This window comes from Chlorocebus sabaeus, chromosome 21, assembly GCF_047675955.1.
Source record: "Chlorocebus sabaeus isolate Y175 chromosome 21, mChlSab1.0.hap1, whole genome shotgun sequence".
Classification (NCBI taxonomy): Eukaryota; Metazoa; Chordata; class Mammalia; order Primates; family Cercopithecidae; genus Chlorocebus; species Chlorocebus sabaeus.
In genome coordinates, this window is record NC_132924.1 from 121,782,903 (window position 1) to 121,810,440 (window position 27,538).

Below are 27,538 nucleotides of genomic sequence, written 5' to 3' on the forward strand. Positions count from 1 at the left end.
GAGGCCTCTTGCCCCCAGGAGGGTCACACATTCAGCAGCAGTTCCCTCTGTAAGTCTCACAGTCCCCACGCAGCCTGCACCCCCAAGGCCTTCTGCCCTGCTGGTGCCCCGACTCCCACTGCACATCCTTCTATTGGAAGGAGATGCCACCTAGGACTTTTTTTGTTGTTGTTGTTGTTTTAATTTAGGTTCTAGGGTACATGTGCACAATGTGCAGGTTTGTTACATAGGTATACATGTGCCATGTTGGTTTGCTGCACCCATTAACTCGCCATTTACATTAGATATTTCTCCTAATGCTATCCCTCCCCCAGCCCCCCCACCCCATGACAGGCCCTGGTGTGTGATGTTCCCCGCCCTGTGTCCAAGTGTCCTCATTGTTCAATTCCCACCTATGAGTGAGAACATGCAGTGTTTGGTTTTCTCTCCTTGTGATAGTTTGCTCAGAATGATGGTTTCCAGCTTCATCCATGTCCCTGTGAAGGACCTGAACTCATCCTTTTTTATGGCTGCATAGTATTCAACGCCACCTAGTACTTTCATAGCTAGACAGAAGTTAATGCTTGTGTCAAAGCTTCAGAGGACAGGCTGACTCTCTTAGGGGTGAATGTAGCCGGTGACTTTGTTGAAAGGAGTGTTCACTTACCATTCTGAAAATCCTAAGGCCCTTAAAAGAACTGTGCTAAGTCAAGCCAGTGTGGTGGCATGTGCCTGGATTTTCAGCTTCACAAGAGGCTAAGGTGGGATATCACTTCAGACCAAGAGTTTGAGGCAGTAGCATGCTATGATCATGTCTGTGAATAGCCACTGCTCTCCAGCCTGGGCAACATAGTGAGGTCCTGTCTCTTAAAAAAAAAAAAAAAAAAAAAAAAAACTCTGCCTGTGCCCTGGAAATGGATATTAAAACCATGAAAAACCACAGTATGAATGCATGACCAAGGTTGTAGTCAATGAAAACTCATGCACTACAGCGTGCTGCACAGCCGCTTTGTAGCACCAAGTTGGCAACTCTTAATAAAGTTAAACCTACCACTTTGGGAGGCCGAAGCAGGAGGATTGCTTGAGCTCAGGAGTTTTGGACCAACCAGGGCAAAATAGCAAGACCCCATCTCTACCAAAAATTGTTTAAAAGGGCCTGGCAAGGTGGCTCACATCTGTAATCCTAGCAACTTTGGGAGGTTGAGGCAGGTGGATTGCCTGAGGTCAGGAGTTCAAGACCAGCCTGGCCAATACAGTGAAACCCTGTCTCTACTAAAAATACAAAAATTAGCTGGGAATGGTGGCAGGTGCCTGTAGGCCCAGCTACTCTGGAGGCTGAGGCAGGAGAATCGCTTGAACCCAGGAGGTTGCAGGGAGCCAAGATCGCATCACTGCACTCCAGCCTGGGCAACAGAGTGAGACTCTGTCTCAAAATAAGAAAAAGAAAGAAAGAATATACGTCTCTTGTCACTTAGTATTTATGTGCTCCAAGAAACTTGTACATGTATGCAAGGAGACCTGCTAGTTTTATTCTTTGCAGCTTTGTAAATACACACAAAAAAGGCACCTGCCAAAGGGACCATTATCAAGGTCCACCACCAAGAGAGTTGATAAAGTTTTGTAAATGTGTGTTACACAGTATATTACAGCTGTGGCTATGTCAAATACCATCAAAAACAAATGACAGAACAAATGTACATGTTATAATTTGTGTAATTTAAAAATGTAGAACATGGCCAGGCGCGGTGGCTCACGCCTGCACTTTGGGAGGCTGAGGCGTGCAGATCATCTGAGGTTGGGAGTTTGAGACCAGTCTGACCTACATGGAGAAAGCTCATCTCTACTAAACATACAAAATTAGCCGGGCACGGTGGCGCCTGCCTGTAATCCCAGCTACTTGGGAGGCTGAGGCAGGAGAATCGCTTGAACCCGGGAGGCGGAGGTTGTAGTGAGCCAAGATCACACCATTGCACTTCAGCCTGGGCAATAAGAGTGAAACTCCATCTCAGAAAAACAAAACAAAATGTAGGACATGTGAAATATATTTGATATATATCTATCCAGCAAAATATAAAAACATAGGAATGATATATACCAAAACATGGTGGTGGTTGCTAGGGTAAGAGGAAGGAGTGGGATGAAAGAAGAGAACATAGTGCTTCACTTATAACCTGTAATATTTTATTTTCTCAAAAGTTGAGGGGTCCTGTAGGTGGAATATGAGACAAGTATAGGAATGCAGTAAGATCTGTCAAAACTGGGTCATGAGTATACAGTAGTTGCTTATTGTAATCTGTGATTCTCTGTACAATTGAGATAGGTAATAAAATTTTTCATTGTTTTAAAATACAGTTCTTTGATTACTGCCTAGATTGGTTGAGTATTTTATTAGGTTTGGGGGCATTAGTATGTATTCATTTTACCTTTTAGATTTTCTGTGGTATATTTTGTTCATGTGTTCCTAGAGATTCTTTTTTTTTATTGCTTTAAATTACCTTAATTTATTAAAGATAGTTAGTTTAAGGTATTTCATCTTAATCTATAATTTTGAATTTGTTTATTTGTTTTTTTGAGACAGAGTGTTGCTCTGTCGCCCAGGCTGGAGTGCAGTGGCGCAATCTCGGCTTCCTGCAACCTCCACCTCCTGGGTTCACGCCATTCTCCTGCCTCAGCCTCCCGAGTAGCTGGGACTACAGGTGCCCGCCACCACGCCCGGCTAATTTTTGTGTGTGTTTTTAGTAGAGACATGTTGTGGGAAGTCAGGGACCCCAAACGGACAGGATTTCACCATGTTAGCCAGGATGGTCTCGATCTCCCGACCTCGTGATCCCCCCATCTCGGCCTCCCAAAGTGCTGGGATTACAGACATGAGCCACCGCGCCTGGCCTGAATTCATTTTTTTGTATGACCTTACTTAGAAAGGGCCACTCCAATCTGAGAACAGATAAGTGTTCACATATATATCCTTGGTTTTACTGTTTTAGCTTGTATATTTTTAAAATTCTAATCCATTTGTAGTATATTTTGGAGTATAACATGGAATATTTAGAAATATCTTGCCTCATGCCATTTATTAGATCTCTTTTACACACTGTCTTGAAGTATCTTTATATAGTAAATTCTTAATTATACCAGAATATTGTTTTGTTCTGTTTTGTTGATCTGAGTATAAGTATCTTTCCGTTCATTTTAGTCAATTAATAATACGTGCAGATAAGCTTGTCGTATTTAAAGGGTACAACAGAACATGGTGGTTCTCTGCCCTGCCTGTCCCCATCTTCTCATTCTCTGCGCTCCCCCTGCAGGTGCAGCTGTTTCGCAATCAGCTGTCTGCTGTGGTTTATACATCTCTTATTTCTCAGTAGTGTGTGGACACTGCTGCCATTGACTGATAAGTTTTAGATGTCTATGGCTATTGTAATATAAGGACTAGGCTCTCTAAGTCATTTTAAAATAAAGTTTATGTTATTTCAGTATTTAGAATGTGTCCCTTTGAAAAAGTTACAGCTGAGCATCATAATAGACAGTGCTTGTTGTTAGCTGTTTGCTTTTCCAGGAGTCAGTGATTGCATTTTCCTTTTGGGACAGTTTTCCACAAGGTCAGTCACATTAGATAATCTAAAAGGTCCAGATTTTTTTATTGGCAACCTCCCTCCTGGAATGTTCCCTTCTCCACCTTGGCGGTGTTGCTCTCAAGGCCTACCAAGAACCTTGTGAATGGGGCTTGTTGCCTTTTAGCTTTATGTATAGTGTGAATGGGATCTTTGTTCCACTCTAGTTTTTAACAGGTTTTGGTTGATATATTGGGAATGCATTGGTAATGAAATATAAGAAAATATGTTTATGTACATGACTGTTAACGTCTGTGATATATGTTGGTTTCCTTAACTTCTCTCCAAGTCATGTTTATAACTACTGTACTAGTGTTCACCAGTCAAACCAAGCACGAGGAGCTGGAGTTCCTCCTTCTAAGTCGAAAAAGGGGCAGACACCTGGAGGAGCTCAGTTTGTTGGCCTGGAATTATATAAACGACTTAAGGAATTTTTGAAGAATTACTTGACAAATCTTCTTAAGGTAAGATGTTTCACATATATACTGAGTATTCATAACAGGATATTTTAAAAAGGAGTGAAATAGTGGTTCTAACTTGTTAAATCTTTCACTGTCATCTGTTATGTTTTAGACACTAATGTGGGTGACAGTGTTTTGCTATTGCATAGTCTTTTACCTACTGTGAATATGAAATCATCATAAACTATATTCTGGGTTTTGTTTTTTCGAGATTGAGATCTCACTATGTTGCCTAGGCTGGATTTTTGATCTCCTGGGCTCAAGTGATCCTTCCACTTCAGCTTCCTGAGTAGCTGAGACTCTGCAAATGCTTACCACTGTGTCCAGCTCATTCTGTTTTTTAAAATTAGAAAGCTTTGATAACCTTTTAGCGTAATAGTGCCTTCCTTAAGTTACCAACCATTTTGGATTTGGTTGTTAGAAATGATGAACTTTTTTATTTAAAGCAAATACGTATTCATATTACCTGCATTTACTGTAAACCCAACGTGGGGTTCCCTGTCAGGTGTATAAATAATTGTAAGGTTATTCAGTCTTGGAAACCGTGTTTTTCAAATGTGATCTTGTTCTTTACACATGGTTGTGAAGTATTTTTTTTTCTTTTCCCTTTTTTTTTTTTTTTTTAAAGACAGGGTCTTGTTCTGTCACCCAGGCTGGAGTGCAGTAGTCCAATCATAGGTCATTGCAGCCTCCAACTCCTGGGCTTAAACAGTCCTCCCGCTTTAGCCTTCTGAGTAGCTAGGACTACTGGTATGTACCACCATATCCAGCTCCCAGCTAATTTTTAAATCTTTTGTAGAATCAGGGTCTCTTTATGTTGCCCAGGCTGGTCTCCAACTCGTGGGCTCAAGCAGTCCGCCTGCCTCCGTCTCCCGAAGTGTTGGGATTACAGCTGTGAGCCACAGTGCCTGGCCATGACGTGTATTTCAAAACTGCTGTGAAGTTGTGCTTGTGACTAGGATGAGTTTCACTGTGAATATCCATTTCCTTCTAGCATAGGTCCCTCCCACTCCAAGCCTTTGATTGGGCAGTGGTGGAGTCTTTTCCCTTTCATCTCCCGCCTTTTTCTTCCTTGGTCTTCATCCTTTGTAGCAAAGGCAGTGTGACTCCTTGTATCTAGCCACAAGATGAGCAAGTGGGTCATTCATCTGGTTCTACACCGTCACAGAGTGAAGACATCTATACTCTTAACCCAGGGAAATTTGCAGGAACTCTTCTGTTTTAAATATTTTAAATATTTTTGATTTACACAATGTGCAGAAATTTCTGCATGCTGCAAAATTGTTTTACCTAATTTATTTTTACAAGCTAATTGAAAACTTTAAAACATCATGCTAACAGACTGCATGTAGTTGGCTGGCCACAAGTTGTGACTAGTGTATTATTTTCATCTTCCTCACATGGTGTTTCTAAGGTCTTGCTGAAGCCACTGTTCTTTTTATTCATAACACATTGTAAAGTGAATGTTCTAATTAATTATTCTTTAGTACTAAAGTAAGAAACAGCATATTGTGCTAAGTAGTAATGTTGATGACCATGCCATCAGTGATATTTTTGCATTTTAAAAAGGTCAGGTACCATCAACCAAAATAGCTTAGCTTTACATTTTAAAGTTCATTTCATATTACTTAAATTTAAATGAACAAAAAATTATGTGTGTCAAGAGATGATCAGGTTTTTACATGGCTTGTTCGGTCACTCGTGTACCTTATACAGGTGGAGCTTCAAGTCTGTCGTAGCCATTTAGTTTTCACTGAAGACACTGAGGCTCAGAGAAGCCAGTGGGCTCGCCCCAGCCCTTCCTGCAGCCCTTCCGCCCCCACCTTCCTCTTTCGTGCTTCCCTGCTCCACACACCTAAATGGCAGTGCTGCCATACAGTGCCATTAACGTTTTTAAAGAGTAAAGCTTACTTTGTAGATGCCGTTAATCCCTAAGAAAAAATTTCAAGTTAGTCTCCTTCAAATAAAAATTCGTGACTCGAGTTGTGGAAATCTGGATAAAAATAATTTTGGTAAATGCACATTTTCTTTATGAGGGCTTGTTAAAGAGGAAGTATTGTTACACTGTCGTACTCACATTATTTTTACAGATTACCACAAAAAAGTGTTTTGATGGTTTTTAAGAAGGAAGAAGATACATTTAAAAATTGAATAGTATTAGCCTCATTGTCTGAATTGCTGAGTAGGACATGTTGACTTGATTTCTTTTTTGCGGGGGAGGGGGAGCGGCAGAGTCTTGCTCTGTTGCCCAGGCTAGAGTGCAGTGGTAGCATCTTGGCTTACTGCAGCTTCTGTCTCCTGGGTTCAAGCGAGTCCCCTGCCTCAGCCTCCCGAATAGCTGGGACTACAGGCATGCACCATCACGGCCGGCTACCTTTTGTATTTTTAGTAGAGACAGGGTTTCACCATGTTGGCCAGGCTGGTCTTGAACTCCTGACCTCAAGTGATCTGCCCACCTCGGCCTCCCAAAGTGCTGGGATTACAGGTGTGAGCCGCTGTACCTGACCAATTTTTTTTTTAAACAAAATATTAAAAATACAGATGATTTTGAGGTAAATTTCTTAATAAAAAGGAATTACCTGCATATCAAATGTTCAGGGTACTTTTTTTGAGTGTTTGTGGATATTTAATACCATGAAAAATATTCCTGTTTAATTTGAGATGAAAGAATTGTTTTACTATATTCTTGTGAGTTTATTAGCATGTTTTTGTATACAGAATAATTTAAAGAAGCCATCTAAAATCACGTGTATCAATGTATTTTAATACAGTAGATGTTATTCACTTTTATTTTTAATTTATAATTTGACAAATTAGTCATCTTAAAGCTTTAGTTAACTTGTTTTTAGGATGGAGAAGATTTGATGGATGAGAGTGTACTGAAATTCTACACTCAACAATGGGAAGATTATCGATTTTCAAGCAAAGTACTGAATGGAATTTGTGCCTACCTCAATAGACATTGGGTTCGCCGTGAATGTGACGAAGGACGAAAAGGAATATATGAAATCTATTCAGTAAGAGTTTTGTTTTAAATGTGTTTTTTTTAAATGATAAATTGTCTTTTAGTAAGAGAATCTAGGCAAATATTAAGCTTTTTTCAGAGTAGTAAACTAATTTTCATTGTTTTATCAATAAATGTCCCTTAAATATTTTTTAGCAAGAAAGTAGAGGAATGGGTAAATTGGAGTTCTAAAATACAATTTGTCCATTTCTGCATTTGCTTTTTAAAAATTTCTTCTTTAATTACCTGACCCTACCATCACAATTTGCATGGAACTGCCTGAGTTTTCTCACTGAAAGTCCTGAGTCCTGGCAGTCCCAGGCAAATCAGGTGCCATACCTGAGGGCGAGCCCTGAGGATTAGCCCTCCCATGCTTTATAGTCTGGGAAACCCTGCTTCAGGGAGAGGACCCTGAATTAATTACTAAATCACCCTCATTAATATATGTTGCTTCAGTCAACAAAAGGGGTTTTTTTGTCCATTGGCTTTCAAAGTATGGTCCTATATTTGTCTGTTTTCATAACTTCTGATAAAAAAAAACTACCTGAGACTCGGTAATTTATAAAGAAAAGTTTAATGGGCTCAACAGTTCCATGTGGCTGGGAAGGCCTCATAATCATGGCAGAAGGCACACCTTACATGGTGGCAGGCAAGACAGAATGAGAGCCAAGCGAAAGCAGAAACCCTTATAAAACCATCAGATCTTGTGAGACTTATTCACTACCATGACAACAGTGTGGGGGAACCACCGCCATGATTCAGTTCTCTCCCACTGACTGCCTCCCGCAACATGTGGGAATTACGGGAGCTATAGTTCAAGGTGAGATTTGGGTGGGGGCATAGCCAAACCGTATCAGGTCCCCAAACCTACTCTGTCAGCATCACCTGGGGACTTGTTAGAAATGCACATTCTCAGGCCTCATCCTAGACTTAAAGAGAAACTCTGGAGATGGGGCCCAGCAATGTTTTACCAAGCTCTCCAGACAATTCTGATGCATGCTCCAGTTTGAGGACCAGTGTTCTAGAGCAATTAAGGGAGGACCCAGAACAGTCTGTTCATAGACTGTCAGATCAACACAGGCAACGCCCTTTAAAACTAGTTTTGTTAAAATGTCAGATTCTACATAAAGGAGTTAATCACCATATCCAAGAATGTTGCTGTAATAGCAATACTTTGTAGCTTCACTTTTGACAAATTTAAAAGAAAAACATAATGCTGGTTGCAGTGGCTCATGCTTGTAATCCTAGCACGTTAGGAGACCGAGACGGGAGACCAGCCTGGGCAGCATAATGAGACCTACAAAAAAATGTATCCAGGCATGGTGAGGCACCTATAGTCCCAGCCACACATGAGGCTGAGGTGGGAGGATCGCTTGGGCCCAGGAGGTGGAGGGTGCAGTTAGCCATGATCGTACCACTGGACAGAGTGAGATCCTGTCTAAAGGAAAAAAAAAAAAAAAGAAAAGCTTAATGTATCCCGGATGCATGACTTGTTTTTATTGTTTGTGTAGCTCCAGTTTCTATACCAAAATTGTTAATTGCTTCATAATGATACTTTGCTATGTAGTTAATCTGGTTCTAACAAAACTTTCTAGGTTTAGTTGTTTGATTTGGGGCTTTTGTGCTTCCCCTTTAACATTTTGTTTATTTTTTTAACTGACAAAAATGTGTACACCATGCCTTTTTGAAATATGTGTGTATTGTGGAATAGCTAATGGGATTTTTTTTCTTTTTCACATATAAATGCTTTCTCGAGACTCAAAAGTTGTTAGTATAGGAATCAGGATGATCTTGGTTCATTTCCTTTTGGAAACCTGCTTGGCCTAAATGTGTACCCTACAGTAACATCACAGACTCCTAAAAATCATTACAGTTTTTAAACTTTTCCTATACTGTTTTCAGCAACAGTTAAAGAAAATATAAATAAAGAAGTTGAGCTGAATGTCTGTGCTTGGATACCTCTTGAAGTTGTTGACTCTAGAGAGTGGCTTTCTGATTTCGTCATGATGGCAGATTTTGACCAACTTGTAATCTAGAAATTTTGATGAAGTAATTTGAGATTTAGATTATTTCCTATGACTTCAATCTTGGAAAAACATAGTAAAAGTATAGACATTTTGTACTTTTTTTTCTCCAGCTTGCATTGGTGACTTGGAGAGACTGTCTGTTCAGGCCACTGAATAAACAGGTACCTACTGGTGTGAGCGTGTGCGTGTTCCTTTTAAAATCCCTTCACAGTGTCATTGCTTAGCTTTTGTCTACTCACTCCTTTGGATTATCCCATCTTACATTCTTTAATGACTGTGAATGTTTAAGGGATATGTAGTAATACATATCATATTCTATAACCTGTGTAATATTTTTCTACATCCTTTCTAAAGGTAACAAATGCTGTTTTAAAGCTGATTGAAAAGGAAAGGAATGGTGAAACCATCAATACAAGATTGATTAGTGGAGTTGTACAGTCTTACGGTAAATAATTTCCCTTTAGTTTATTCAAAGTTTCCACATCAAATGGCAATTATGACAATGCTCTAACAGATTTCACTTTAAAATATTTTCATATTATAAAGGACATTGTTAGCATTTACAAAGGTACTTCTCTTTCTTTTTAAGTCAGTGTGACTTTGTTTTTATCCATCCTAAAAGCTGTTTGATCCGTGTGCCTTAAGGAAATTTTGATGAAATAGACATTTTAATTATTTTCTTTTCTGGTCTCGTAGTGGATTACTGGACATGTTAGAGTGTGAGCCCAATGATAACCAGAAATCTATATCAGCTTGAAAAATTGAGATTGAGAAACTGATAAAGTAATACAATGTCTTAAAAACTTGGGTAGCATTGTATTTCTTTGCAAATTTAAAATTAGTTATTTTTATTGCTTTTGGAAATATAAAAGTTCTCTAAAGGAACTTCATCATAATTTTGAAGCATACCTGGCCATGGGTCAGAATTACTTGCTATTTATACATCTTGGATTTTTTTCCTTTTTTATTTTATTGAAAGAGTGTACTTTAATACTAGTGAGTAAGAGTTACTTATGTCCTGCCATTTCACATTTACCTTTTAAACATAACTTAAACTGAATGCTACACCTAAGTATATTCTGTGAAATATAACCAAAAAAATAGGGTAATTGAAATATAGCTCATATTCATTTCTAGTGGAATTGGGGCTGAATGAAGATGATGCATTTGCAAAGGGCCCTACGTTAACAGTGTATAAAGAATCCTTTGAATCTCAATTTTTGGCTGACACAGAGAGATTTTATACCAGAGAGAGTACTGAATTCTTGCAGCAGAACCCAGTTACTGAATATATGAAAAAGGTAAGCTTAAATATAGTACTTTAAGTAGACTTAAGTTAAAGTCATTGCTACTCAAGTGAGTTCTTTTTAGCATATACAGCTTTCTTTACAAGTCATTTGTTGGGCATTGTTTTTCTATAGTGTCTTCGTCAGGTGCAAGTGCTTCTCCGAATTCTCCAAGGAGCTTCTATAAATTAGTTTGGTAATCATGACTAAGAGTTCTCCTTGCTGTTCTAAGGATATAACCATAATAGCTACATGACATGACTTTTTTAACTGTTTATCCTAGAATGTGGATTTGTATATAATGGGCATAACAGTCACGTCAATGAGAAAATTTTAAGAAACAAATATTCTTAGATTTGCAAACTTGAAGCTTCTCCTTTTTTGCTTCTAAAATACCCCTAAGAATCTGTTACATAGCTTTCAGGATTATATTAGAGGAAAGGTTCTTCTGAAACCAGGATTTAAATTCTAACATGAGAGGATGGCTATCCTCCCACTTCAACCTCCAGAAGTAATGGGATTAGAGGCATGAGCCACCACACTCAGCTAATTGTTTTATTTTTGTAGAGCTAGGTTGCCCAGGTTGGTCTCAAACTCTTGGGCTCAAGTGATCCTGCCACCTGGGCCTCCCAAATTACTGGGATTACAGATGTGAGTAACCATGGCCCGCTGATAATAAAGATCTAGTAGAATTACTACTCTTTGTTCTCTTTCTTAGAAATATAGATATCCTGGCCGGGCGCGGTGGCTCACGCCTGTAATCCCAGCACTTTGGGAGGCTGAGGCAGGTGGATCACCTGAGGTCAGGAGTTTGAGACCAGCCTGACCAACATGGTAAAACCCCGTTTCTACTAAAAATACAAAAAAATTTAGCCGGGCGTGGTGGCGCATGCCTGTAATCCCAGCTATTCAGGAGCCAAGATTGTGCCAATGCCCTGGATGACAGAGCGAGACTCCGTCTCAAAAAAAAGAAAAGAAAAAGAAATATAGACATCCTGGATTTAGACTCTAAGGAATGACATAGGTCTGGAGTCAGCAAACTTATCTTGTAAAGGGCTAGCTAGGAAATACTTTAGGCTTTGTGAGCTATGTGATCTCTTTTGCAGCTGTTCAACTCTGCCATTGCAGCACAAAGCAGCCAGTGGGATATGTACACCAATGAATGTGGCCAGGTTCCAATAAAGCTTTATTTACAGAAAAAGGCAGGCAGGCTGAATTTGGCCTATGGGCTACGGTTTGCTGACCCTTGACCTAGCTGTACTAGGACAATGGTCCCCAACCCTTTTGGCATCATAGATGGCGGTGGGGGGAAGAAGGGGGATGGTTTGGGGATGAAACTGTTCCACCTCAGATCAAAGGAGCGCGCAGCGTAGATCCCTCACATGCGCAGTTCACAACAGGGTTCGAGCTCCTATGAGAATCTAATGCTGCCCCTGATCTGACAGGAGGCAGAGCTCAGGTGGTAATACTCACTCATCTGCTGGTCACCTGTTGTGCGGCCCAGTTTCTAACAGGCCACAGAGCCATACTGACCCCCAGCCCAGCATTTGAGGACCCTTATACTAGGAGATCTCCAGGAGTCTGGATCTTTGCAAGCCTGACACCTGCTTGCCCTTTATTCGCTGTTCACTTGGAGCATGAATGGACTGCGGAATCTCTTTTCCATAAGCTGAGATAGAAAGTCAATTAAAAGCTACAGCTCCGCTCTAACCTCATAGAGAAAGTTCTGTCTGGTTTGTTTGTGGTGACCTGAATGTGTTTTCCTATAGGAGATAGTGGTTATAAATGGGCTTAGAAGTTTGAAGTTGAAAGTCCTTGACAAATTTCTGCTATCTCAAAATTTAACAAAGACGGAACTATTCAGAGTATTATACTGCGAATATTAATGGTTCCTTGTGTATAATGGTGGGCCAAATTGACTTCTGTATGCTGATCTGGAACCTAACCAGCTCACCCAGAGTTTCAAACAACTGCCTAACAAATGAACTTTTGAAACATAATCTATTTTGAATGTTAGCATTGCTTGTTATTTCCTTGTTTAATATGACAGTGTTGTTTTCCTAAACACTTCTCTTATTAAACTCTGCTGTATGTGGTGATTCTTTCAAAACTTGATGTCCCTAAAGACATCTTATCCAGATGCACATCCATGACAGTGGTGCGAGGCTGTTCTTTTTATGGGTTTATTAGAGGTTTGTGGTCATCTCCTTTGTCCACACTGATGAAGTAGTAGTGCTGTAGGGCAAGGAAACCAGTGTTTCAGGCTAGAACTACGGAAGCACTCCCAGAACAGGTAAATCTGTTTTGAAAACCAGGCCTGACACCAAAGACAGTTGAGGAGCAAGGATTTCCAATGGCCTGGATGCGTCCAATCCAGCATGAGCCCTACCTTCAGGGAAGCAGTGTGCTTCCTACATCCTGGTTCCCATACAGGGGATTCATTTCTAGAGGAGTTAAAGGTTTGGCCCAAATGCACCTGGGTCACACCAAACACGACTTCCATCACATTCTGAAAGTTGATAATGCAGGGAGTCTATAAGCGTAAGATTGGAATTTGACCATGTAATTCTGTTTTCATCCCATAGCCTTGCATCTCAAACTGTGCTAGGAGTCTAGTTTTAAATCCCCACCCTACCATTTATCAGGGGGATGACCTTAATGCTTCTGTTCCTCAATTGCCTTATCTGTAAAATGTGAATAATAATCATAGGTAATAGTGAGGATTAAGTGAAATTTATTATTTACAAATTTTAACATGAGGTATTTATTTGTTAAAAGGTGCTTAGAATGGTGTGTGGCAAAGAGCAAGGCTAATGTATTTGGTATTACAAGTATATATCCCACAAAACCTCCAGTGTATGCCTGGGAGGATGCAAAACCACAGGATAAAGGGTGGCAAATCTTACTTAATAACTTAGGGAGCAATTATGTTTACATTACAACAAACATTCTATCAGGAAATAGAACAACATTGAGATAAAACATGACCCTTCAAGAAGTACTCTGCAAATTCTGGCCTGTTGAGAGCAGTTCAGATTCCCCGGGTTTGTGTTCACTTTTCTCTATTAGGAGTGTTTTAGAGGAAACATCTGGAATATTTGGCTTGTCTTTCCAAGGATGGCTTTGAAGAGTGAACCATGTTAGTGTTTCTGAAAGATTTGACTGTCTCATACGATTGAGACTGATCTGAGCTACAGAATCTCTGTATGACTAGATTTCTAATGTCAATTTTTTAAAACTTAACAAAAATACCATACTTCATTAATGTGCTTGTCTTTTTTGGTTTTTATTTTCCTTTTATTTTTACTGAGAACAAATCCTAGTTGAATTAATAAAGACCATCTTTAATTGCATATTTTATTTAGTCATTTGAATTTGACCTTGGTGTTCTAATACAATAGTCTTCCAAGTGTAGTGATGATCAGGAGCCTATTTGACTTGGAATCAGTAGAGAACCTAAATGACTGTCCTTTCTGAAACCTGATGACAATACCTACAACCTTGGTTTCCTTGCCAATATATAAAATAAGCTAGTGTTGAGGCCTCTCGGCCATGAATGTTTCTGTAATCACCTAGGTACCTCTTCACTCTTCGTACCCCTCAGCCCCTTTAGGAAGGGTCTGTAGACTAAGAGGTGGAGAGCTTTGCCTCTCAGAGGATGAATCAGCAATGGCATCAAAGCCTAATCTTTCATCTGGGAAGGGGTAAAAGTATGTTTTGCTGCCTGAGATGATTATGTTCTTCCAAGAAAGAGTTTTAACTTAAAACAGAAAAAGTGGTGCTGTTTGGTTTGCATGTTCTATATTCCACCAGCTTTAGGTTCTTGAGTTATCAGTGTTAGTGGAACATTAGATATGAAGCAGCGTTTATTGTTTTAAAATAGCTTTATAATCAGAAAAACAAAATTACACATTAACTGTAGACTTTTTGGAAAATATAAATAACATAAACCTACAAGCCTGGGGCACTGTTGCTGATTACATAAACCACATTGGAATCATGGTATAGGTTTTTTGTATCTTGTTCACTAATGATTTGTTATTAGTAGTTGGTGTTTGTTTTAGTGGGTAATGATATTTCATTAACTGAACATACAATAACTTATTGGAAATGCAATAACTTCAAGCTTTTTTCTATTTCTTCACTTATGAGTTGTCTTCCTCATGTTTTTGTTTGGAGGTACTCACTGCTTTGCTGGAGATCATTATATATTTAGAATATGGACCTTTTGATACATACTACAGATATTTTCCAAGTTTATTTTTCACATTTAGCTATTTAGAATGTGTAATAAGGTTCTGACTTAGGTGGTTTAAACAATTGTCCCATTATTATTAGTTCTTGATAGTACAAGTCCCACCCAATCATTTTTTCATTTTATGTTTTCTTGACTCTTGAGTATTGATTCATTACCAGTTGAATTTTTCCAGATTTCTCCAAAATTATACTGAATTTGAAAATCTGGACAAGGCACAGTAGCTGGACAGCCTATAATCCCAGAACTTTGGGAAGCCAAGGCAGGAGAATCGCTTGAAGCCAGGAGTTTGAGACCAGCCTGAGCAACATAGTGAGACCTTGTCTCTAGAAAAAATTAAAAAGTTAGCCGGGTGTGGCAGCATGCACCTGTAGTGCCAGCTACAGAGGAGGCTGAGGCAGGAGGATCACTTGAGCCCAGGAGTTTGAAGCTGCAGTGAGCTGTCATTGTGCCACTACACTCCAGCCTGGGAGACAGGGCCAAGATCCTGTCTCTGAAAATAATATATATATATTTTTTAAAATCATTTTGGAGAGTATTGGCATTTTTATAATTCAAAATATAATTCTCTTTATTCAGATCACCTGAATAATTTATTGAAATTTCTTCCTTGCTTTGATAATTTAGTAGTTTCTCTTTAAATTTTTGAAAGGTCTGATTTCTGATGATGATTTCCATGTAATCACTTCAGGGCTTATATTTGTGTGACTCTTGGCTCCAAGTAGTTTTTAATCTAAAGTAGCACATCTTAATATCTGCACAGAAGATGCATTCATTTCTTAGAGTGGCAGAGACATTACCTCAAAAAGATAAAATACCACTGTCTGAGGGTTCAAATGGATGTAAAGACATTTGAACTGTTAATAATGATGATGTTGTTAGGGCACTTAAAAAGGAAGTTTGGGCCGGGCGCGGTGGCTCAAGCCTGTAATCCCAGCACTTTGGGAGGCCGAGACGGGCGGATCACGAGGTCAGGAGATCGAGACCATCCTGGCTAACCCGGTGAAACCCCGTCTCTACTAAAAAATACAAAAAAACTAGCCGGGCGAGGTGGCGAGCGTCTGTAGTCCCAGCTACTCGGGAGGCTGAGGCAGGAGAATGGCGTAAACCCGGGAGGCGGAGCTTGCAGTGAGCCGAGATCCGGCCACTACACTCCAGCCTGGGCGACAGAGCGAGACTCCGTCTCAAAAAAAAAAAAAAAAAAAAAAAAAAAAAGGAAGTTTGAAATGGAAATACATATTGCAGAGAAAATGGCAGACATCAGTGGCTGTTTAAATATGGTTGTTTACTGTAAAATCAAAGAACTTTTTCCTTTTTCTTTCTTTCTGTTTTTTGAGAGACAGAGTCTTGCTTTGTTGCCCAGGCTGAAATGCAGCAGTACAATCAGAGCTCACTATATCCTTTAACTCCTAGGCTCAAGCCATCCTCCTGCCTCAGCCTCCTGAGTAGCTAGGAAGGACTACAGGTGCATGCCACACCTGGCTAATTTTTTTTTTTTTTAGAGACAGGGTCGCACTGTGTTGCCCAGGCTGGTCTCAAAAACCTGGCCTCAAGCAATCCTCCTGCCTCAGCTACCCAAAATGCTGGGATTTCAGGTGTGAGCCATCACGCCCAGCCCTCCCTTATTTTCTTAATCATATTTTATTAGAGCTGGCATGTGAATTTAATTTGCCATTATTAATTTCCTTTAATTTACATATTAAAGAATTGTAACAGTTCTTTACCAATGAATCAAAACCATTCACTTGAATTAATTTTCTGCAGGCAGAGGCTCGTCTGCTTGAGGAACAACGAAGAGTTCAGGTTTACCTTCATGAAAGCACACAAGATGAATTAGCAAGGAAATGTGAACAAGTCCTCATTGAAAAACACTTGGAAATTTTCCACACAGAATTTCAGAATTTATTGGATGCTGACAAAAATGAAGGTGAGCCACAAGACTCATAAAACGTAGGTATTTATTATTATCTGCTGTTTTGATACTGCTCGAGATTCTAGACTCTCAAGTCAATGGCGTTACTTGCCCATGTCAGTCATTTTTAAAAAGATGCATGTGTTTGTACGTCGTTATGTAGCGATTTCAGACTTCTGCAGAGCATTTTGGTTTGACTTGAGGGAAGAGTGTATTTAGAGTATGACTTGCTGCATACACTTTAGCATTAAATGATGCTACCCTAAGTTTTTTCTTGACTGTTCTTCCTTTGAAAATTCTCTAAAATGAGGAGACCATCATCTTATATTTCCCTTAACCACTCCCATGTTTTACCTGGGGCATGTTAGGAGCTCAATAAAAGGTTGAAGTTTGGGTTTTTCTTCTGTGGTCCTCACAAAGTAACCATATGCTATATACATGTCTTAAATGAAGAATTTGGGAGACCTTTTCTTAACTCATTTGTTTTTATAGTTGAGATAGAAATCCATATTCTCCTTAAATATATTCATTGTTTTTAAACAACTATTTGAGTGCCTGTTATGTGTCAGGCATAAATACTATTTCAATCTTGAGAATTTTAGGAAGCATTAGAGTTGTTTCTGATATATATATAGCTTATTCTTATGTTAGTGGTTTCTCATAGTAAGGAGAAAAATAAACTTACATTAGCATAATTTCATTGTTACTTTTAGCAAAATATACATATACCAAATAGAGAATACTTGGTTATAATTAAATGCTATTGGTTATTAAAGTCTAAAAACATGGTTATTGCAGAGTATTTTTCATCTCAGTATAAATACATAATTAGTAGAATGGGTACGCAAAGTTTGTTTCAGTGCATAAAAGGGGTTTCTTCCTCTTTCAGATTTGGGACGCATGTATAATCTTGTATCTAGAATCCAGGATGGCCTAGGAGAATTGAAAAAACTGTTGGAGACACACATTCATAATCAGGGTCTTGCAGCCATTGAAAAGTGTGGAGAAGCCGCTTTAAATGTAAGTAAGATTTCACTGAAAATCAGTCACGCTGATTATTTCCACATATGAACTGCAAGCATGTGTTATGCATCCCTACTTCCAAATCTAAGTGGTAACATTTTCATTAGAACTCTGAGAACCTTGCTTTGGCTTTATTTTTTTTCTTTGAGGCAGAGTCTCGCTCTGTCGCCCAGGCGGGAGTAAGCACCATCTCGGCTCACTGCAAGCTCCACCTCCTGGGTTCACACCATTCTCCCGCCTCAGCCTCCCGAGTAGCTGGGACTACAGGCGCCGCCACCTTGCCTGGATACTTTTTGTTTTTTCAATAGAGACGGGGTTTCACCATGTTGGCCAGGCTGGTCTCGAACTGCAGACCTCCGGTGATTTGCCCGCCTTGGCCTCCCAAAGTGCTGGGATTACAGGCGTGAGTCATCACACCTGGCCGAGAAGAAAAGCTTCTAAAACACATTGGTTCTTACGTCTGAACGCAGAAGGCTTCTCTTGTTCTGACTTTATTGTGCATAATGATTAATTATTTTTGATAGCATTATCAAAAATAGTGTTTTTTTAATCTTTCCTTTTCTGTTATCTTTGGAAGGCTTCTTTTCCATGTTTAATATTGGAGTTGCTGCTGGCACTCAGTTGCCTCTAGGAATTATTAAAGGGTTGAGAATAAAGCTTTCCTTTAGGTTTTTAAAAACAATTTTATGCTGACAATATGGGAGGGAACTGGCTTAGCCGTGGATTTTGTGAAAAAGATCTCTAGGTTTTAGTAAAAACTTCCGTACGGAGGCCTCAGTGTCGGCACATACAGTGTCTTCACCGTGTGGGGATTCCAGAGCCTGGCCAGGCTGCCTGCACTCACATCTCAGCTCCACCATCGACAGCTGGCTGACCCTTGCCGAGTTACTTCTGTCTCTGTCATTTTATTTTATTTTTATTTTTTTAAAATAGAGTGATAATGCCTCTCTCATAGGATATTTGTGAATAAATAAAACATGTAAAGTGCTTAAATCAGGGCACTAATTGCTCAGCAGTGATGACTGCTGCATGTTCTGAGTACACACAATTTTTTTTAATTTAAAAAACTCATTTAAAAATTACCCTTCAGTTTTTATGACTTTATTTCCAAGCTAAATGTTCCTTTAAGGGCCTGATTCTCTCACACACACACACACACACACACACACACACACACACACACACACACCCTCACCCCCTGTGATTCAGAAGGGGCCAATTTGGTGAAGACATTTTTTCAGTAATAGAAGATGCCTTCTCAGTTGTTGATTCAGAACTCAATTTACCTATATGGGCAGCAGAGCCAAGTAAATTACTTGACTTTCCTTGAAATGAATTAAGTGGGAAGTCTGTTATTTCATCAGATAAGATTAACGAAGCAGTTTTTGTTTTTTTCATGTAAATTACTATATACTAGGTATGAGATTGGCCTTAGGGAACTCGTGTTCTATGTAAATATAGTTAGATTTAAAATAAACATGATAGCTGGGTGTAGTGGTGTGTACCTATAGTCCCAGCTACTCAGAAGCCTGAGGCAGGAGGGTCACTTGAGCCCAGGGGTTCGGGACCAGCCAAGGCAATGTAGTGAGACCCTGTCTCCTTTAAAAGGAAGAAAGGAAAAAAAAAAAAAAAAAGGCATTATAAATTACGTTTTCAATTTTATAGGAAAGATGGGATATTAATTCTAATGTTCATCTTTTCCAAACCAAAGTAAGGTTCTAAATTGGAGAAATAATCAACTATGATTCTTACGTCCCATTGTTTTCTTTCTTGGATACAATCAGCTGCCTGATATTCTGGGCACTGAATAAATGCTGTCCAATTGACTTTGTCAGTGGGAGTCTTGAATCTGACATTTACCTAACTTGACCAGTTAAAGCAAAAGTATATACCTTTTATGTAAAATCATTTCTCTATTTGAGGAAGCTTCATCTGTCAGCAATGACAACACAAATAAACTGTCTTTACCAGCAGTTACATTTTATGAGAAATCAAGCTTTTAAACAATGCTTGTACTACTTAAATCTAAGCCACTTATTAACCTGAATTTAAGAACCAAAACAAGGTTTTCCCCCATGAAGAAGAGTTATAGCTCAGTAAACCCATGTTGCATCCACCTTCACTCGCAAAAGTCAAATGTTAGTTTTTTTAGTAAGTTACTGATTCTATTTATTGTTTACATAAGAACTGTTTCTACACTGAACTCATGAAACTCTGGGTTTTTTAGTCGTTGTGCTTATGAAGTAAAATGTTCAGGAAAGCAAATACTTTTCCAATTTTCTGCAAAAGGAGTGTTTCCTAAAATCCACTTTTATTCTTATTTGTAAACTTGCCATTGGCTCCTCCTGTTGGAATGTTGTCTGACTAGTGTGTGGGTTCCTCATGCCCTTCCCTGCTCTGGGCTCACGCTTGCGACCTCCATTCGCCATCTCTGGGAAAGCCCATAGAATTGAAGCTCAGAGAGAGCGTGGGTGCCTAGGCCATAGCCTGGCACACAGTAGGTGCTTGATTACTTATTGTAAGAAAGAAACACAGCTGCTAAAAAACAAATACTTTTAAATAGGTTTTAATTTTTATCATTTATGTGGTAAATGTAGAAGACAGATTATAACCCAAACCATAATTATTTTCAAAAACCCACTGATTATGAAAAATCAGGAGAAAAGAAGGTTAGTAAAAGTTAGAATTATTGTACATGATTTTAAGTGGGATTTAATTACCTTGAGAACACAATTTTTAAAGTTTAAAAATTTTTGCCTAATTAAGTTGAATCATAGTGTATGAGAATCATTTGTAATTAGCATATTAAATGCCATAGAAGGCACTACGTAACTGATGTTTTTAAGTGCAAAAAAGTGTAATATCAGTCCTGTGTCTTTCTCTGGACTAGAACCCTATATATGCTACACTGAAGCTGTTATTGATGAAATAAACTCCTTTGAGAGGCCAAAAACAGTTTCTTATCTGGCTGGTCCTTTTATACCACTAATTTGGTTAGAAAACCGGTTTTACTGCTAATATCTGGCCTAGACTGAAATTCTTAGAGGTTTCCAGTTTATCATGTAAGTCAAATATTTTTTGTGTTCGATGTTTTAGAACCTACTTATGAATTTTTCTTAAGGCATTTTGTTTTTTTCCATGTTACAACCAATTTAAAAATTATAGGCTATTTCTGGAAAACTAGCTCACAGGGAGTTTCCCTCATGGCATCTCCCTCTCGCCACCTAAAAGCTGGCAGCCCTCAGTGAAGTGAAGTTGAAGGGAGAGCCCTCCCAACCTGGGCGTCGGCGGGTGGGGACTGTCCATCAGGATTCCGCTCTGTTTGGAAGCGTTCTCTCCAGTCTTCAGAGAGCCTCATGATCAAGGGCATTTGTGCTCAACTGATATGTGAGGCAATCAGCCCATTGCTCTGGGGCGCCAGGAGGACTTTGGGAACTTTGCACACAAATATTCAAGGATGGGATTTAAAACTGGTTTCAAGCTGAGCAAGGAATAGGAGAAATGGCTTGTTTAATAGGCAGGTGACCCCATGCATGATTGCTGGCCCAGGAACTGGTTGGGAATGTATCGAAAAATAATCTATATTAAAATATAGAAAGCGATGGCCCCCATCCACTTAGTGAGGCTTGAAGGGGAGCATCTTGAAAGCAGAGACCATTCCTTCCTGTGGTCATTTTACAAATAATTGAATGCCCACTGTGTGTGCCTGGCCCTGTGCTAGGCTCTTAATTTTTCTTAGTTGACCAAAGCAACTACAGTCTCCTACTTAGAATGGCTCACCTTAATGAGTTTTTTGACTTTACAATGGCATAAAAGCAATAGGCATTTATGATACTCTCAGTAAACTCATCATACATTGAAAATATTGTCACACACTGAGGTCCGGATGCAGTGGCTCACACCTGTAATCCCAGAATTTTGGGAGGCCAAGGCGGGCAGATCACCTGAGGTCAAGAGTTCAAGACCAGCCTGGCCAACATGGCGAAACCCCGTCTCTGCTAAAAGTACAAAGATTAGCTGGGCGTGGTGGTGGGCATCTGTAATCCCAGCTACTCCAGAGGCTGAGGCAGGAGAATCATTTGAACCTGGGAAGCGGAGGTTGCAGTGAGCCAAGATTGCACTGCTGTACTCCAGCCTGGGCAACAGAGTGAGACTCTGTCTCAAAAAAAAAAAAAAAAAACCACACACATTCAGTATATGATGGGTTTATTGAAACATAATCCCAAATTGAGGAGTATTTTTAGCTGCATGATGTAGTCGGTGTTTCAACTCAAAGGGCAAACAAATTTTGCAGATCAAACTGAAATCATCGTTTCATTTATTCAGCAAGCATTTAGGGCATTCCTGTAGTAGACGTGATGTCAAGAATTCTGAATTAGAATGCCTTGCCTTTGTCCTTGTCACATCTCCATGACCTCATCTGCCTAGTTTAGTGCCTACCTTGCATGTCCATTTGAAACTCACCTCTTCCTCCATTCCTTAGCACAGAGGTGGCAGCTGTGTAGCATGCATGAGTCACTCCGCCCTCATGCTTTGTTCATCGTAAGCATTAGTAATCTAATAGGGTATAATTTCCCATAGGGTCTGGATGTGGCCTCAGAATCCTTCTCAAAGCAGTAAGCAGCCGGCCTGTCTCGATAGCGAGCTGTCTCCTCCTCTGTCTTCTGGGATGAGTCAGTGGAGCATGGGAATTCCTCCTCCCTTGGCTCTTACTGTGTTCTGTGCATTTTCTCTCCAGTCCCAAGGCTACCATCTTAATCTGGGCTTCGTCTGTCACTTCTCTTCCCAAATGGCCCCACACCTCTCCCGTTCCCATTCATCCCTCATGATAATTAGCAGTTTCCTCTTTCAGAAATACCACTGAATACGTTTATAATTTTACTCTGCGTTCTTTTCATCCTGTTTTAAACAAAGCAGAATAAAGCCCTTCCTTGTGATAATATAAATCATAATATTATACTAAATCAAAATCCTCTAATTAGCCCACATTTTCATGAACCCCGTCTTCCAGTGAAACTATTATAATATCATTCCCCCACCCCGAAACCCTGGCTAATGTCTCTATTTGTAACACAGTCATTCTTACCTTCTGTTTGTCTTAGTCCTGCTTTTAAGGCCAGCTCAAATCCTCCCTTCTAGAAAGAGCTGACCTTAGCTCTTCCATCCTAAACCCTATTTGTAAAACTCTCATCACAAGTGTACATGTGTTTATAACTTCCTGTGCTTCCTGTCACTGCACCATAGGTTGTACAGCCCTTGAGAGCGAAGCTTACGCCTCATTACAGCTTTATGCTCTGCGGTTTCGGGCCTAGCCTCTTACCCAGCAAGGATCTGTGGATGGTAATGGTGAAGGCCATCTGCTACAGGGCTGTCGTCTCGGCTCCACGACTCTTGACCCCGCTGCGTGTGTCATCTCAGCTGGAGCTCACCATTGCATAAATTTGCCTCACTCTACCTTCCTAGTTTTTCTGTCTTCTCTTCTTAGACACAGTCCTCCTTTTTTCTACCTGTGAAATACCTATTTATCTCTCAACACCCAGCTGAAAAGTTTTCTCAATCACATTGGAATGGTAGCATCTCCCCCTCGAAATAATAGCACATTGGACTGTTGATGTGACATGTGTACTGCTTTATGCTTTAGATGTCCGTGTGAATGTCCCTCTCTTGTAGCAGAGATGGCTCTATCCAGTTTTGTGTCCTCAGAGCTTAGCACGACACCGTATCCAGAATAGGGTTTCAGTATACTTACATCTTAGTTATACTTCCCATTGCTCTGAAAAGGACTTGGGGCCGCTTACACAATACGTGAAATAAAATAGGATAAATAAATCAGAGAGGAGCAAAATAAGGATATGAAACACAAAATAAAGCTTAATATAATTCTCAAAGTGTGTGCAATGCAGTCCAGTACTCTGGTTAGAGTTAGTCATAATTTGCCCTGAAATCAATGTAGTCAGTACAGAGAGCTTGGCACTAAAGACAGCCAGCGCCGTGGGGTACAATCAGCTAGTAACGCAGAATGATTTTTCTTGGTGGTCAGAGCTGAGGATACTTTCTCCAGTGGCTCATCCTAAAAAGCATGGTAGTGCCGTGGACAGCAGCATCAGCAGTACACGTACAAGGAAATAGGATGTCAAGTCCTCGGGTAATTTGATGATTTTCCATGCCACCAACTTATAGCATAATGCCAAAATAAAGTTCAGGAGAAGGGTCAAATAATGCAAGCTTGTAAGTTCTTGTTAATTAATGCTTGACTGTACAGTTGATTCCATTTTGAATGTTTAACACATAATTGCTCAGCAATCTGGATGTTACTGTATTCCCCTACAAAGACAGTTTTATAAATAAACATAAATCAGGCTGTAAGAGAATATTTCCTTACTCTTGGTCTTCAGGGCAGAAGTAGCAACAAAAAAGCACCTCTTTGAAACCATATCTTGATTTAGTGTCCTCAGCCTAACAGGTATTGCAGTGTGGCCCAACAGAGATGGGTCTGTTAGATACTTCAACACCCAGCAGGGCTGCTGGCTCTAACACTGGGGTGTTGAGCTGCAGACACTGACTGAGGAGCAGTGTTGTGAAAGTTATTTGCCGTTCTGAGAGAATTGCTGTGTTGAAACAGGAGAAGTTTTCAGAAGCTGCTCTCAGTAGCTGGCTCCAGGATTGGGCTGATGGTATAACACTTAGAAAAGGCAGCACGTCAGATAGAGAATTGGATAGGCAGAAATTAGGTAGCTCTGGCAAGTTATTTTTCAGTGGAAGACTAAGGGGTAAATCCTAGCACCTTAGCAGAAAAAGTTCTGTGATTTGGATTGGGAAGCCGAATTAGAATTATAAAAGCCCAGTCATTTGTGAACGTAGACGCAGTGAACAGACTAATGTACTACCAGGTACTTCTGGTAGATCTGAGTTTGGGTTTAGTTGGACATCCAAGATGCCCTTTCTCTTCTGTAGTTAAGTGCATGATTAAACAACTGAGTCTTGATGCAAACATTCTGTGGATGGTAAGAGAAGAAAATTATCCAGTCATTGATAAAATTAGCTACAGAACCTTACATTTGGAGTGTATCCCGGCTTGGTTTGCTCAAAGAAGATGGGATACACATCGATAAAACTGGCTTACACTCGTAGGAAGAGGGTCAAATGAGAAAATCCTGGACTCTTAGAGCCATAGCTATTCCTTAAAGCTGGCTAATGGGTTTATGGGGGTTGATTTTACTATTCTTTTCTCATTTTGAACGTTTGAAAATTTTCTATATTAAAACATTTTTTAAGAAACAAAAGGAATGTGCAGGTTTTGATTCAGTGGATGTTGGAAAGGGGAAAGTGTCTTTGGGACAAAAGGAAGCATAGTTTTGTACAGTAAGTCGAACATTTAATTACACAAAGAACTGATATATGCTGATAATATACATCGATTCAGATAGCATGTATGCTGATCATATACACTGATTCAGACGGCATGTAGCTAAATTTGTGAATCATAGGTACGTAACTTCAGAGAAATGAGGATGGTTTGGATTTATTTTGTCTTGCCATGGGATGAAGAGAATAATCATTTTCCCTAAAAGAAAATGTACACAGTTGTCATTTTGGAGTCTAACATAACCAGGCTTTGCTTTTTTTTTTTTTTTTTTTTTTTTTGAGATGGAATCTCACTCCGTCACCCAGGCTGGAGTGCAATGGCATGATCTCGGCTCACTGCAACCTCTGCCTCCCGGGTTCAAGCGATTCTCCTGCCTCGGTCTCCTGAGTAGCTGGGATTATAGGCATATACCACCATGCCTGGCTAATTTTTGTATTTTTAGTAGAGACAGGATTTCGCCATGTTGGCCAGCCAGGTCTCGAACTCCCGACCTCAGCTGATCCACCCGCCTTGACCTCCCAAAGTGCCGGGATTAGAGGTGTGATCCACCACGCCTGGCCCAGGCTATCATTGTTATATCCAACATACACCCTCCTTTCTCTTAATTGTAGGGAAGACTTGAATCATTTCACAAGCAAATCCACTATGGATGCATGTCCCTACCCAAATTTGACTTTATACCCACATCAACTAAATTGTAGTTGAAATAAGTACTAAAGTAACCCTTGATTGGTTCAAGGCCAATTAGAGACCCTGCCCATGAACTTCTCTTTCCTGTCCATCCTCACTGAGTCAGGCAGCCCTGCTACTCATCTTCCTATACACTACTTCTGCTTCTGGACTCACTTAATTATTCCTTTCTGAAACATCATTCTGCCTGGGGAATCTTTTCATTCTCTTCAGAGAAGTCACTCTTTCCTGGCAAGTCTTAGTTCTGCTTTCAAAGTTTAACATTTTCGTCTGTAAACATTCAGCCCCTGAATCTGGTCCACTTACAGCCTCCACATTTACAGAGTACATTCCAAAAGGCTGAAAACAAGGACTTCAGCCTCACCTTGAACTAAAGGAAAATGTAAGTGTCAGCCAGGACTAGGGGAACAACCAGGGGACGTAGCAAAGGCCAGAATCAAAATGAAACCCACACAGTGACGGTGCTGGGATCAGGAATGTGTAGATAGTAGATCAGAATCCAAAGGCAACAATGACATTAAAAATTTAAAAATTATGGTCTGAGGCGCAGAGCCATGATTCCAAGATAGATACAAATGATTGAAGCAAAAAGTAGCAGCAGGTAGGCCAGTTAAAATAATGAGAAAAGGTTGGGCATGGTGGCTCACGCCTGTAATCCCAGCACTTTGGGAGGCTGAGGCGGACGGATTTGAGAAGAAAGTATATTCTGCTGTTGTTGGATGAAGTAGTCCGTAGATGTCAGCCAGTGATTTGTTATTAATCTTGTGAGTCCTGGGGAACCCAGAGGAACTCCCTCTTCAAATAATGTTTTAGCTGAGTCTGCATGTGTTGGGGAGTTCTCCAAATTAACTCTCATGTAGTATATGATGTGTAGTAAAGGGAAGACTTAAAATGTGCTCATTCTAATGCTCCATGTATATGACTGAAATCCAGGAGCAACTGCAGCAACATTTTTGAATTTAGACCAATAGAGGCTTTGGGGGAGGAGCATTTTCTTGCTGGCATTGTTTAACATTGCCAGGGCATCACTACGAAAATAATGAAGGTCAGGCACGGTGGGTGACACCTATAATCCCAACATTTTGGGAGGCTCAGTCGAGTGGATCACCTGAGGTCAGGAGTTTGAGACCAGCCTGGCCAACATGGTGAAATCCTGTCTCTACTAAAAATAAAATTAGCTGGGTGTCATGGCATGCACCTGTAATCTCAGGTAGTTGGGAAGCTGAGGCAGAAGAGTCGCTTGAACCAGGGAGGCAGAGGTTGCAGTGAGCCAAGATCACACCACTGCACTCCAGCCTGGGTGACAGAACGAGACCCTGTCCCAAAAATAAATAAATAAATAAAAGAATGAGAAAAGAGTACTTACTAAATTGTTAGTGTTTTTGTCTCAGTATTTTAAGTTTTAGACCACGCTCCATCTGAAAAACTGTTGGTTTCTGCTTATTGAAAGAGGTTAGGTGATAGAGTAGAAAAGGCCTATTAAGAAAATGCAAGATTATTTCTAAATGATTTTTGAGATCTAAAATTTTTTTGCCTATTAATATCAAAATTAATGTTTTCCCCTGAGCACACACAGACTGGCAGGGCTGAACACCACAGAACCATGCCAGGCGGTGGGGACCACAGAACCATGCCAGGCGGTGGGGACCACAGAACCATGCCAGGCGGTGGACACCACAGAACCATGCCAGGTGGTGGACACTACAGAACCATGCCAGGCAGTGGACACCACAGAAACATGCCAGGCGGTGGGGACACCACAGAACCATGCCAGGTGGTGGGGACACCACTGAGCACCTTCCCAGATAATGGTCTGAGTACATGATCTGCACACATAACTCTCTGTGGTTTTTTTTCTGAAACCTTTGCTTCTCTGTGTTTTTGCATGGAGATAATATTACTTGAAGACCAAGTGCTGATGCTA

General features: G+C 40.1%; 1 protein-coding gene across 4 annotated transcripts in view; it reads left to right on the forward strand.

Annotated features, from left to right (window-relative positions):
- Window positions 1–27,538, forward strand: part of CUL1 (cullin 1) — a 103,784-nt gene that overhangs the window by 52,788 nt on the left and 23,458 nt on the right. For all 4 annotated transcript variants that reach the window (XM_037990896.2, XM_037990894.2, XM_007983344.3 and 1 more), the window contains exons 3-9: window positions 3,880–4,054; window positions 6,901–7,068; window positions 9,193–9,243; window positions 9,437–9,527; window positions 10,220–10,383; window positions 16,388–16,550; window positions 17,425–17,555. In XM_037990896.2, coding sequence (XP_037846824.1) covers window positions 3,880–4,054; window positions 6,901–7,068; window positions 9,193–9,243; window positions 9,437–9,527; window positions 10,220–10,383; window positions 16,388–16,550; window positions 17,425–17,555 — 943 coding nt within the window. The remainder of the gene's footprint in view (window positions 1–3,879; window positions 4,055–6,900; window positions 7,069–9,192; window positions 9,244–9,436; window positions 9,528–10,219; window positions 10,384–16,387; window positions 16,551–17,424; window positions 17,556–27,538) is intronic.